Source organism: Boleophthalmus pectinirostris, unplaced genomic scaffold, assembly GCF_026225935.1.
Source record: "Boleophthalmus pectinirostris isolate CB_2022bp ecotype Guang Dong unplaced genomic scaffold, ASM2622593v1 HiC_scaffold_15, whole genome shotgun sequence".
Classification (NCBI taxonomy): Eukaryota; Metazoa; Chordata; class Actinopteri; order Gobiiformes; family Gobiidae; genus Boleophthalmus; species Boleophthalmus pectinirostris.
Genome location: NW_026571070.1, coordinates 13,101,926 through 13,116,626, shown reverse-complemented (window position 1 = coordinate 13,116,626; position 14,701 = coordinate 13,101,926). Strand labels below are relative to the sequence as shown.

The 14,701-nt window shown below is 38.9% G+C and overlaps 1 protein-coding gene across 1 annotated transcript in view; it reads right to left on the bottom strand.

The window, feature by feature from the left end:
* Positions 1-14,701, bottom strand: part of cnksr2a (connector enhancer of kinase suppressor of Ras 2a) — a 136,253-nt gene that overhangs the window by 47,360 nt on the left and 74,192 nt on the right. The window contains exons 8-12 of the mRNA XM_055150962.1: positions 14,466-14,534; positions 7,276-7,422; positions 5,694-5,806; positions 4,483-4,625; positions 159-248 (exon numbers count right to left, since the gene is read on the bottom strand). Of these exons, the coding sequence (XP_055006937.1) occupies positions 159-248; positions 4,483-4,625; positions 5,694-5,806; positions 7,276-7,422; positions 14,466-14,534 (562 nt within the window). The remainder of the gene's footprint in view (positions 1-158; positions 249-4,482; positions 4,626-5,693; positions 5,807-7,275; positions 7,423-14,465; positions 14,535-14,701) is intronic.

The window sequence follows — 14,701 nt, the reverse complement described above, 5'->3', positions numbered from 1 at the left end:
TGTTGTTTAAATCCATTTTGTAGTTTTCTTGTTCAGTATCTCACATTTTTTGCTAATTGTGTCACCGTGGAACATTCCACCATACAGATACATGTAGAACACCCCCAGAGTATCAGTACAGCTTTATCTTTTGTGTTTAAGGGGGATGTCTCGCTCACCTCTGCTCCTCTCTCTGTTCAGTTTGGCTGGGTCCTCGTAGTCGCCCACCCAGTTACACTCCACGGGCATCGAGATGGGCCTTAGTCTGCCTACAAACACAATACAAAAGTCACGGTAAGAGTCAGATGTGATTAAAACACGGTACAATATGTGGGATTATTCAACTCTGCTCAAAAGAAGTTATGTCATGATCAAATTGGGATGGCCTAGATTGCATGGTGACTAAGAGTTTTTTAGATAAACAAAGGTAAAATGAACTCATTGGACCCATATTTCTGTCACTGGGTTAACAGTAGTCATCACACGTTTTAATACAGTTGAAAAATTCATGAAACAATTTGGCCCAGTAACCCAATTCAGCACACCAGTTTTGTTGCATTATATGTTTTTTAATACCGTCATTGACATTTAGCAATATTATCTACCAACATACAGTATGGCACTTAAGGATAATAATACAGGGTTGCTCAAAGTTGTGTTTGAGTTAGCATTTCAAAAAGACAGGCTACAAAATGAGGGTTATTAATCCATGTATCATTCATTCGTTTTTCAATATAAAACCAAAAATAAGAAAACGAAAAAATAACAGTCTTCTTCATTATTTGTCTCCAAAACCAAACTGAAAAAACAGATAATGATTCGTTTTTTTTTTTTTCAGTTTTTGATTTTGTGTTAATGGCCGTTTCCTGTTTGCGCAGCATACGGACTGAACCAGGACTAAACCGGGTCTGAGATCAGACTAGAACCAGACCAGGATTGAGACCAGGACTGAGACTGGGACCAGACCAGGACTGAAAAAGGTTTAGTCCTGGTTTAGTCCCGTTTCAGTCCTGAATCAGTCCTGATTCAGTCCTGGTTCAGTTTTGTGACGCAAGTTCGGCATCGCCGTTTAAGTCATATCTTTTTTTTTTTCCATTTAAACACAAAATTGAAAACTAGAAAAAAATATTCGTTATCTGTTTTTTCATTTTGGTTTTGGAGACAAATAAAGAAGAAAACAGTTGTTTTTTTCATTTCTTATTTTTGATTTTATATTGAAAAATGAATGAACGAATGATACATGGATTGTTATTGATTACTGGTTATTGTATTTGTATTTATTTATAGCTAGCTTATTTATTTATTTATTTAAAACAGTTCCTATTAAAAGACAAGATAAAGCAAAAGAAAAACATGCATTTGTAAATATGCAGGATTGTAGTCAAAGCTATTTCCCTTCAAATAATTACAAAGACTTCTTTCAATTGACCACAAAATGCACTGTGTAACTTTTCTGTACTAACTTTTCCACCAACTTGTTTCCACGGAGATGTGATTGTTGTGCCTGAAAAGTTCCACAGCATGGCATTAAACATATCTGTATTGCATTAAATGGTCTGACTGCAGAAAATGCTCTAAAAAAAACTTGCATTCTTTCTAAGAACAGGGTCACCTCTTCACAGATTCTTAGATAACTTTGGCACTGTGGCCTAAACTGCTTGTCTCCACGGAGATACGTTTAATGCCATACTGTGGAATATTCCAGGTAAACCAGCTTTTCTTCTGTCTTGTGATACCTTGACACTGCATGGCAAAAATCTAAGAGTATTTACTGTCAATATTGAACAACAAAACAATGAATAACAATAAAATGAATGATACAAATTATGTGGGATTTATCAAAACAAATAATTCCCCACTGGTCTAGACTACACTGACCTGAATTACACCATGAGTAATACACTTGAATCCTCCAAAGTGAAACTGAAATAAATCAACCTCTCTTTTGTTTGGTTTATTGGCCCTATTCAAACTTAATGTTATAATATATGGAGTCATAAATTGGATCTTAAAGGGACAATATTGCGCTATTTTCTGATCTATGTTATAATGTTGTTTCCTCATCACAAACTTGTCTGTGTTTTGTTTCATTCACACATGTTTAACACACAAATCTTGCATGTTTAAGCAATATAGGGCACTTAAAGTTCCTATATATAAAAATACATCCTGGAATTGTGTTTTGTTTCATCCACACAGTTTTGAGTAGCCCTTTATTCTTAGTCTGTCTACATCGTTAAAGCTCAAAATACTCAGTTCCACCATTCTGAAATCATCCAAATGATTCCAGTGAAAGCACATGGAGTTTAAAAACACAGTGGAGACCTTCTTGTGTTACTACATGACATCACGAGGTTTGAGAGAAGAGCTCAGCCTAAATCCGCTGGGTTTGTGTGTTAAACATGTGTAAATTAAATGAAACAAAACACAACTCTGGGTGTGTTGTGATGAGGAAACAACATGACGACATAGCTCAGAAAATAGTGTAATATGGACCCTTTAATGTTACAATACATGGAGTCATAATCTGGGTCTTAAGTGTTTAGTGTTTTAGTGGTTGGTGTCCATTAAAAGCGGCTGGCCTGGTTTAGTTGGCAGCAGTCTCACAGTGATGCCATACTGTCCTGGCGTGAACTGAAAACTCCTACACAGATGACGTGTTGATCAGTAACAGCAAGATGACATTTAGAGATTGGATTATGGTCGCATTATTCATTAATATTCATACAGTTCTGTTTTGGGACACAATATCTGCACAATTATTTTGGTAAATGTCAGAACCAAAATGAAAGTGAAGTTAAGACTGTTGGTTTAGTGTGTTGATTTAATGTCCTTGTGAAGAACAACGTTTGTGGAAAAGATAATGTTCTTTACAAATGCGAGTTATGTTTATCAAATTGCAAATTAGGCAGATGTAATTGTGAACTGTTGAAATCTTCTGGAGGTGGCACGTCTCCTGGTTGATTCCATGGAAACAGGAAGGTAAAGCCATACTTAAGAACAATCACCATGGAGATTAATACGTTAAATGCCATACTGTGGAATATTTTAGCCCAAGAAACAACATTTCCCACATGCCCTCCTCCACGCCAAGAAGAATCAGGTTTGTGGAAATGCGACCAAAATGAAGACAAAACAAAACATGCTTTTATTTTAGCCCTTGTTTGGACAATAGGAATGTAACAATAACCGAAATGTTGCGGTATCGTATCGTCAAAAATCTCACAATAATATCAAATCACAAGTTCCTTTGCTTATGAACATCAGGAACTACATATCCCATGATTCATTTCAGTGCAAACAACATGAAGAGATATGTTTTTTTACTTGAATTCTTGGGATTATGACGGAAATAATTCACACCAAAATTTTGTCAAGGTATTTTAAAAGCAAAATGTGTCCTATCTACAATTATTTTAGCTTCTTCAAAATATCTTAATAAATATCATACGGTGAGATGCATGTCGTGATAATATCGTACCAAGAGATTTGGATATCATTACATCCCTAGACAACAAAGTTACATACTGTGGCTTTAAAGGGGCACCATGCTCATGCATTTTCCGACCTGTCTGCCGCCATGAAGATGTCCTATATACCATACGGTATTAATCTTCACTACCTTGGATTTACAGGTGATTTACATATACAGTATCTCAGCAATAACCTTGAATGCAGATAGGTAAGTTTAATGCTATGCTGTGGAATATTACAGGCAAAGAAATTATAGACTTTGTACCAGAAAGTTACATAGTGCAATAAGGGAAGAGAGACTACATTTTCTGGATTACTGAAACATGTGAATGGAAAAAAGATAAGAAACTGTGAGATACATGGTTTCGCTATGTTGTTGTTGTTTTTTTTTAGAGTCTCTATGTATGATTCAGAGTCACAGAAAAATGGGCAGAGATAGGGGCAGGTGAAATACTCAAACCTTGGACTGCATGGGTCCATTTTTGGAGACCCACACCCGCCCGCACCCATCCGTTAACCCGTGATTATATCAAAGTTAAACCCGCACCTGCCCGAACCCATTGCCATTCCACCCATTACCCGCCTGTGCCTGTGATAAATCACACACAAAATAAAAGCATTCTAACTGAAGCATCCAGTTACTCTTTCTTCATTAAGAATATTAATTCACAGATGCAACTTTACTGTCAAAAATACGACATCACTTCACAGGCATTATTTACTGAGAAGAAGAAACATTGATCGGGATGCCGGATTTTTGCACCACACATGCCACGGACTGAAACAGGACTAACCAAGGACTAACCCAGGACTCATACACTCACTGTTGGGACAAGCCTGGAGCCTGCTTAGACCGTCGGGTTACCTGACTCGGTGCAAGACTCTGCCTTGAATGCAAAACAGGGACTAATTGAACATGCAGAAATCAATAGAAATAAGAACTTTGAATAAGCTAACGATGAGGGAACACTGTAATGGCAAAAGTTGATAAAATGTCCCTTTAACGTGCTGAGCTGACTCTAAACTCACCGTATGTGGGTGTGGTGCAGTAGACTGGCTCGTCGTCATCACGCCGGCGAGACTCTTGGTCCAGGAAGGAGTTTGGAGAGTCCGAGCGCTTAGCAACACTGAGGCTGCCATGGTTACGTGACGCCTCATCTCCAGACTCATCTCTACGGCAACAACAGATGCACATCAAAGACTCACCATCTGGAAATTACCTACAGGTTTTGCTATGAAAGATGCCAATGCTGGTGTTTTACATTTGTGGAGATGACTGGCTCTGCTGTGCTCACACTTGCTTTGGTCCTGTTTTGATACTGATGATCTAGATTTAGTTTTATCCTGTTTGTGAACTCGTTTAGCCTGGTCCAGTCACAGTCTAGTCCTAGTTTAGTCCTAGTTTAGTCATGGACTTGTCTTGGTGTAGTCCTGGTTTAGTCCTGGTTTATGCTTGTTCTAGTTATGATTTGGTCTTGGCCTAGTCCTGGTTTAGGCCCGGTTTAGTCCTAGTTTAGTTTTGGTTTAGGCATGGTCTAGTCTTGGTGTAGTCTTGGTGTAGTTCTGGTCTAGTCCTGGTTTATTCTTGATCTAGTTATGATGTGGTCTTGTCTAGTCCTGGTCTAGTTCTGATCTAGTCCTGGTCTAGTCCTAGTTTTGTCATGATCTAGTCTTGGTGTAGTCCTAGTTTAGTTCTAATTTATTGTTGTTCTATTTATGATGGGGTCTTGGTCTAGTCCTGGTCTAGTCCCGGTTTAGTCCTAGTTTAGTCTTAGGTTAGTCATGATCTAGTTTTGGTGTAGTCCTGGTGAAGTCATGGTTTATTCTTGTTCTACTTATGATGTAGTCGTGGTCTTGTCCTGGTCTAGTCCCGGTCTAGTCCTGGTCTAGTCCTGTTCTAGTACAAGATCAGTTCAGAGTTTTGTCCCAGACTAGTTTCATTTTTACTTTTGGGTGAGTTTGAATGTACCCTTAGGTAACCCTGCATACAGTAGTTTAATTTCTCCCTCTTTGCCAAAAAAGTAAAAAGAATTTAAAATTGGAAAGTCATAAGAAAGTAGCTTCCAATTTAAAATATCATAAAGCAAAATTATGATACTATAAACTACGCACATAATAAACCATTATGGGCTTAAAAATATTGGCCCTCATCATTTCTACTCCAAAAAATTTGATAAAAGGTCCTGCAAGGATTAAAAGTCTCAACAACATTTTTTCTATGTGAGCGGACAAAAACGAACCTGGGCTGGTACGGTTCATTGGGGGGAGGAGGGATGTACAGGTCCTGAAGGGCGGAGCTCTTGGTTGGAGTCCCAGATGGAGTCCCTGAACTGCTGCCTGGACTTCTGGTCGGCTGGAAGAGCGGAGAAGAGGGAATTTACTTAAAGGTTACATATTACGCTATTAAAAACACGCTGAGTTGTGTTTTGTTTCATTCACACGTTTAACACACAAACCCTGCATATTTGAGTTTTTCTCTCAAACAAAAAATGTGATGTCATATGTAAAACAGGAAGTGTTCCACTGTGTTTTTAAACTCTACACAAATTCACTGGAATCATCTGGATAATTTCAGCCCTGGAATTGTCCATCTCTATTGAACAAAAGGTAAAATGTAGCTGTTTAACTTGAAAACTACTGCTTCATGACATCACAAGGTGGAACAGAGCACTTTGAGCTTTGAAAATGTAAGCTAAACCCAGACTAAAACCAGACCACAAATAGCAGCAGAATTTGTGAATGGGGAAGTCAATTGTGGGGTTGTACTTGAATTGAAAATATTTTAACATTGCTTTGTTGATATTGAAGCCATAAACATAATAAACTTAACTTTAAAGACATGATGGTGGCTCTTTCAATACAACTGTTTACAAAACACACTGTGGTTTTAAACTTCATACACCTTCGCTGGAATCATTTGGATAATTTCAATCCTAGAGTTGTCCATCCTGTTGTTAACTTGAAAAATACAGCTTTTAACTTGAAAAATACTGCTGATAACTTGAAAAATACAGATATTAACTTGAAAAATGTTGTTAACTTGAAAAATACTGCTGATAACTTGAAAAATACTGCTATGAACTTGAAAAATACTGCTATTAACTTGAAAAATACTGTTATTAACCTGAAAAATATTGTTGTTAACTTGAAAAATACTGCTGAAAACTTGAAAATTATTCCTTTTAATTCGACAAATACTGCTATGAACTTGAAAAATGCTGCTATTAACTTGAAAAATACTGACGTTAAATTGAAAAATACTGCTATGAACTTGAAAAATACTGCTGATAACTTGAAAAACACTGCTGTAAACTTGAAAAATACTGCTGTAAACTTGAAAAAATTGCTATTAACTTGAAAAATACTGCTGTTAAAGTGAAAAATACTGCTTCGTGACATCACAAGGTGGAACAGAGAAGATTTCGGAGATGTAGACAGCCTGATAGTAAAGGATTACTCATGAAAGAAACCATAACTCCAGGAAAGTTTTCTGGAGTTAAAGCTCACTTTTAATCCAGTGATTGCAGAGTTTAGATAAAGCCATTTGGAAATAAAAAGGGTGAAGGTAATAGCTTTTCCGGCTCTGCCTACTAAACTAATTGTAAATAAATAACAGTGAATATGAATGCAATTTTCCACCATAGACTCCTTTGTATTATGAGGCAACATTATTACGGTGAGAGAACAATGAATGAATATATTGAGGAAAAACATTCTAGACGCCCATTCAGTCTTGGAACAAAGGTGATGCTGTTAGTGCCCAAACTAGATCCTCATAACTGTGGTCCCAACAAACAAACAAAGCAAAGAGTTTAGCGTGACCTGCAGTGCGAGGGGTTTCCAGCGCATGTTCTTGAGGAGAGCAGGGGCGGAGCTGAGCGTGCTCTGTGGGCGCTTCTTCAGGGTCAGGGACACGACGCCTTTGTCAGCGCGCAGAGACCCCACCAGGTTACGCAACTGCCAGCCCACCTGAAGCAGAGATAAATGAATGAACAACTACAGTGAAGGTCGTATTAAAAGGTGCATTGTGCAACTTTTCTGGTGGAGGGTCCGACACCTGCTTGTCTCCATGGAGTTTTATTGCCAGCATTTATCTATTGCTCAAACATACAATAATTATCTCTATGAATAGGGAGACTCTCCACAAATCTGCCCTGTAATGTAGCCTGTACTGCCCAACAAAGGCAAAAGGCAGTAACACCATGTTTGGTCAAAAATTAGTTGGGAGTATTTGAGACCTCCTTTATCATGTGAATAAATATTGACCTTTGACGCTTATTCGATAGTTACTGTACTCTGCCTTTAGCCAGGTTGGTGCCACCTAGGGCCTCCGCTCAATTTCATTTTTCTCCAGCGACTAGGTCAGGAATCGGGATACACTAGACAGTTCACAAAAACCCCAAAGGTGCGAGTTTTGGCACCAACCAGTCAGCGAAGAACCATACAACGATTTCCGAGATTGAGGGTTTAAAGCCAGAACAAAAAGAATGTTCGGTGAATTTTATCAAGGGGAAGGACGTTATTGCCCTTCTTCCTACGAGATTTGGGAAAAGCTTAATGTAGCAGTTAACTCCGTTAGTGGCGCATTACATACATCATGACCAAATAGCAGCGATTGGTTAAATGAAAAAAAGTACCCTCCTACTGTTGAGCGAATGAATTCTAACGCTGTGAGGTCAGACAGTTTCCACTATGTGAAACCAGCAGATAAATACTCTGCCTTTGTATAATGTGCCAAATATAAGGAGTTGTGCAAAGGCAAAAGGCAGTGACAGTGTCTGTTACTGCCTTTTACTTTTGCACGACTCCGTATTTTTGTATCATGTGCCAAAAAAGTCAATTTAGTCAAAGTCCAAGGTAAATTTTGAGCTCCATATTTTTTGTATACAAATATTTCTTCTTTAAAGCAACTAGTTGTCAAATGTTGGAAGCCCTACTTGTTATACTTTTGTCTGGATAAAAAATAAACTCTGAAATCATTTTTCTCAGTATCACTCTTTCACCGTCTGGCGAGTTAAAGTTTCGGAGGGCAGTATAGTTGTCTCCTTCGTGATAACTTTAATCTCTACCATGGAACCCTCCACCAGAAAAGTTGCACAATGCACCTTTAAATAGATAATGGGTGTTCAGGGTTAGGGTTAAGATTTTTTAAAGATATAATAGTTACTGTGCATTTTTCTCTGGTAATACACAGCTTGCCTGACCAGCCAGTCTCGTTTACATTCAGTTTAAATCCAAAAAAGACTGAAACTGGACCATAGAGCATTAAAATCCTTTGTCCAAACTTGAGACGATCCAACCAAAACTGCAAATTTGTCTCACGTGTCTCTCAAATGCGGAAAACATCTCCTCTTGAAAATTCTTGTAACATTCAAAACAAAATATATCACTTATTTTACCTGAGATAAGTAAGAGTTTGGAGCTTCAGTTGTTGATTCTGTAAAAATCTGCACGGTTTCTTAGTCCTTCATGTAGTTTTTTTTTTCTCTTTCTTACCTGTAAGCAGCCACACGTCTCTCTGATTGGTTAATCCACCTGTCAGTCACCATCTCTCTGAAATATGGGAGACAGGATACAGCTCCAGATCCACTCGTCTTTGTAAAGTTTTGTCAGAGCGTGTGGTTCTGGCTGGTCAAGTAACTATATAGCTGACAAATCCAGAATGACATCTTTCTTACACGAGTGGGATATGAGTCTGATCGCCACACCAACCAGCAGTTTGAATAAAATTACGCTGAGTTTAGTGCTTCACTCATTGATTCAGTAGAAATACAGTGTTTTCTCCTGTGATATTTTTTTTTCTTTTCCTCATAACCAGCCGTATTTGTTTTGATGCAGATGGAGCATGTGTGTCCCTGATTGGCTAATCCACCCGTCAATCACCCAGAGAGATTCACCAGTGACCAGACTCACATGTTTGTAAGTATTGAAGAATTGTGTTTTCCAACTATACAGCATAAAGTTCTACTAAATAACCAAATAAAAATAACAAAACCTGAAATGTTCCACAGTATTAGTCCAATGAGGTTAATTAGGTCTTCTGATAATTTATGTTATTAGGTTCTTTTTTCAGACCAAGAGTTTCTTTCAACTGCTCGCTCGTGGTCTTCCTCAGAGTGGTCACGTGATTTTGCTGTGAAGTGTCCAGTCAGCTGATTTAAACAGGTTTTGGCACTGTCTTCCTACCGGTGAAGGCAGGACGACAGCACCATCTGCAGTCCAACTTCCTCAGGACAGTATCCCAGGTGTGTGAGAGTAAAAAAGCCCCCGTGCCGGTTTATAGTCCTGTGGGCATGTTTCTGTATTTCGATTGCCTCTTTAATCCAGCAATGGTGTTTGTTTTCCTCTGTTCCAATGGCGTTTGCTCCGTCCCAGTCTTTTACAGTGGTCAGAAAGGCCCGAAATGAGCTGTTTCTGTTTTGCTGCTTTGCGTTTTTTTGCTCGTGTGCACGTCTAGTGAGCAGTCGAAACTGTCAGGTATGAAAACAGACTCTTGGTCTGAAAAAAGAACCTAATAACACAAGTTCTGCAGTATTGCTTTAACATTTTACTAGACACAATCCGATGGTAGATGCTGACTAACTTTGAAGATATCGAGTTATTCTTAAAACGTCCTGTGAACCTCCTCAAAAACATACCTGGAGTTGTTTTTTGCTTCATTCACACATGTTTGAGTAATCCTGTAATATTAGTCTGTCTACATGCGCTCTATTCCACCTTGTGATGTTATGGAGCTGTAGTTTTCAAGTTAACAGCTACTACATTTGGCTTTGGTTTAGTAGAGATTGACAATTCTAGGGCTCAAATCAACCATATGATTCTAGTGAAGGTGTATGGAGTTTGAAAACGACTTGTATTACCACAAGACATAACCCGGTGGAGCAGAGTGTTTTTAATTTGAGAGAAGAACTCTAAGAAAGTCTAAATAAGCAAAGTTTGTGTGTTAAACATGTGTGAAAGAAACAAAATAAAACACAACTCCGGGTATGTTTGTGATGAGGAAGCAACATTTAGACATAGAACAGGAAACAAGTGTAATATGGGCCGTTTAAGACAACATAGCAACACATCAACAACTAAAACACATCTAATAGGGAGAAGCAGATGGTTAGCTTGTCCCTTCAGGCATGCGCTGTATCTCTGAAAATACGGGTTTGAAAATAACACTATTATGTGGCTGTAGCATGGCTGTGGACAGTGATATAAAGTAGTTTGGAGAGAGGGAGTTTTGTGCAGGCAGTCTTTTGAAGTTAGTCCACGTCGTGATTGGATTGAGCTAGTTTGAGCCTTCTGTGTGGAGCGAGTGGGAGTCGAGGTGGAGGAGAGGCTATGTATAGCTCATTATATGTGATGTAACCTGCCCCCAGTTTAAAAACAAGCACATCGCGGCTCCATCTCGTATATTTAGACGCGAAACAATGAGGCCGAGCTAAAACCAAACTGTAAACAAACAAGAAGAAATGTGTCAAGGATTCAACTGTTTTTGTTCAACTTTTCAACAACTTTTATCTCAGATGCAGAGCAGATTGTTTGAAGTAAATAAATGGTGAAAACATGGACTTAGACACGTTTAGAAACATCCAAATACCTACACAATGTACACTGTTTACGCTGTTTAAGTGTAGATTGTAAGGCTAGGACCCAGACTAACGATCTAACTAACCTGGGAGAACTAAACCAGCACTAAACCAGAAATAAACAAAGACTACACAACCAAACCAGGACTAAACTAGGACTAAACCAGGGCTAAACCAGAAATAAACCAGAACTAAACCAGGATTAAAGAGGACTAAACCAGAAGTAAACTATGATTAAACCAGGACTAAACCAGGGCTAAACATGGACTACACAACTAAACCAGTACTAAACCAGGAAGAAAACAGAACTAAACCAGGGCTAAACCAGGGCTAAACAGGGACTATACAACTAAACCAGGACTAATCCAGGGCTAAACAGATACTATACAACTAAACCAGGACTAATCCAGGACTAAACCAGGGCTACACAAGGACTACACATCTAAACCAGGACTAAATCAGGACTAAACAAGGGCTAAACAAGGGTTAAACAGGGACTATACAACTAAACCAGGACTAAACAAGAACTAAACCAGGACTAAATCAGGATTAAACCAGGACTAAACCAGGGCTAAACCAGCACTAAACCAGGACTAAACCAGGGCTAAAAAGGGACTGCACAACTAAACCAAGACTAAAACAGAACTAAACCAGGGCTAAATAGGGACTACACAACTAAACCAGGACTAAACCAGGGCTAAACCAGGGCTAAACCTGGACTACACCACTAAACCAGTGCTAAATCCAGACTAAACCAGGACTAAACTATAAGTAGACAGCTCTTTTAGAGATTTGCTGCATTTCCCATTGCTTCTATAGCCAGTGTTCGAAAATCCTCATTACAAAACTATCGATAGCGCACGGTGAGCACTGTGTCCACACCACGCTTTTTCAGTTGTTTGCCTACTAATTGCGTAATTAGTATTCAACAAGTACAACTGAATCTTTTCCATTATTTACAACCGCAAATGAGAGTCAATAGGCGTTACATAAGAATTAAATAACAGGTCATTTTTTATGTATGCTATCGTGACTTTGTTTCTGTGACTGTAGCAAACAACTGTATAATTGAACAGCTATATTATTTATTATGAGGCACTGGCCACTGCAGGGAGCATATGGATTCAGCATTTATTTCATTACTGGTGCACTTTTATTGCTCCCAAAACCTGTGCTGCAACCTGTACGTTTGACCTGTAATTTGCAACACCATCTGCTTGTCTCTGCTTTGTGTTTTAGAAACTGTCAGGTATGAAAACAAACTCTTGGTCCGAAAAAAGAACCTAATAACATAAGTTCCACAGTATTGTTTTAACATTTTAATAGACACGATCAGATGGTAGACACTGACCAGAAAAATTACATAAAGCGCCTTTAACTTTGAAGATATCGAGTTATTCTTAAAAGGTCCTACATTACGCAAAATGTATCCATGTGAATTTAAAGCTACGTTACCTCATCAAAAACATACCTGTAGGGGCTATAGTTTATTTGTTTTTACATCTGATCAGTGCATTGATTGAAGAGCCAGCCATTTTGGAGAACTGGCCCATCTATTTGTTACAATTATTTTGACCTTGTTTTTGAATTGTATTGATTTTAGTGGAGTTTCAGATAAAAACTAATAAAACAACCAAGAAACAGCACAGGTTTCTGCAGAATCAACAACTGAAGCACCAGTAAAACCTTATTTCTCTCAGGTAAAAAAAAGTCATATATTTTGTAAGTAAACTATGATTAAACCAGGACTAAACCAGGACTAAACAGGGACTACACAACTAAACTAGAACTAAACCAAGACTAAACCAGGGCTAAATAGGGACTACTCAACTAAAGTAGGACTAAACCAGGACTAAACCAGGACCAAACCAGGGCTAAATAGGGACTACTCAACTAAACCAGGACTAAACGGGGACTACACAACTAAACCAGGACTAAACCAAGGCTAAATCAGGACTACACAAGTAAACCAAGACTAAATCAGGGCTAAACAGAGACTAGACAACTAAACCAGACCTCAACCAGGACTAAACCAGGACTAAACAGGAACTACACAACTAAACCAGGACTAACCCAGAACTAAACCAGGACTGAACCAGGACTAAACCAGGGCTAAATCAAAGCTAAATCAGGACTACACAGGTAAACCAGGGCTAAAACAGGGCTAAATAGGGACTACTCAACTAAACCAGGACTAAACGGGGACTACACAACTAAACCAGGACTAAACCAAGGCTAAATCAGGACTACACAAGTAAACCAAGACTAAATCAGGGCTAAACAGAGACTAGACAACTAAACCAGACCTCAACCAGGACTAAACCAGGACTAAACAGGAACTACACAACTAAACCAGGACTAAACCAAGGCTAAATCAGGACTACACAAGTAAACCAAGACTAAATCAGGGCTAAACAGAGACTAGACAACTAAACCAGACCTCAACCAGGACTAAACCAGGACTAAACAGGAACTACACAACTAAACCAGAACTAAACCAGGGCTAAATCAAAGCTAAATCAGGACTACACAAGTAAACCAGGGCTAAACCAGGGCTAAATAGGGACTACTCAACTAAACTAGGACTAAACCAGGACTAAACAGGGACTACACAACTAAACCAGGAACTAAACCAGGGCTAAATCAAAGCTAAATCAGGACTACACAAGTAAACCAGGGCTAAACCAGGGCTAAATAGGGACTACTCAACTAAACTAGGACTAAACCAGGACTAAATAGGGACTCCTCAACTAAAGTAGGACTAAATAGGGACTACACAACTAAACCAGGACTAAACCAAGGCTAAATCAGGACTACACAAGTAAACCAGGACTAAACCAGGGCTAAACAGGGACTACACAACTAAACCAGACCTCAACCAGGACTAAACCAGGACTAAACAGGAACTACACAACTAAAACAGGACTAAAACAGGGCTAAACCAGGGCTAAACAGGGACTACACAATTAAACCAGAACTAAACCATAAGTAATCCAGGACTAAACTACAAGCAGACATCTCTTTTAGAGATTTGCTGCATTTCCCATTGCTGCTATAGCGAGTGTTAGAAAATCCTCATTACAAAAATATCGACTGAGCACCGTGAACTCTGTGTCCACGCCATGCTTTTTCATTTGTCATATATTTTGTTCTGAATTATACAAGAATTTTCAAGAAGAGATGTCTTCCGCATTTGAGAGACACATGCTATTCGAGGATGTGGTTGGACAGAGGTTTTTCACGCTCTATGGTCTGATTCTAGACTAACGCAGAAGGGACTGGCTGGTCAGGCAAGAAAGACACTGTATTTCAATTTGAACTGAGACAACGGGGCACTGTTGCCATGCCAAATCCTTAAAATCAGGAAGAAATTAGTCTGCCTGAAACCACTGCTACCCATGCACACTTGTATAACACCAAGGACAAAACACTTACCACAGTTTGGTGATTGACTTGAATGACCTCATCTCCCGCGTGGATCTTCTTACAGCGGTCCGCCGGCGACTGGAGACATGAAACAGAAGAGACAAGAGCCAGAGTCAGACACAGAGAAAATACATTGATCTGAAAGTATCGACCTAAAGTACGAGCAGTGGAGTGAAAGTTTTACAACAGGGCCCCGAGCAGAGGAAGCATTCCCTGTGGAGTTTATCTGCTTTTATAAACACAGG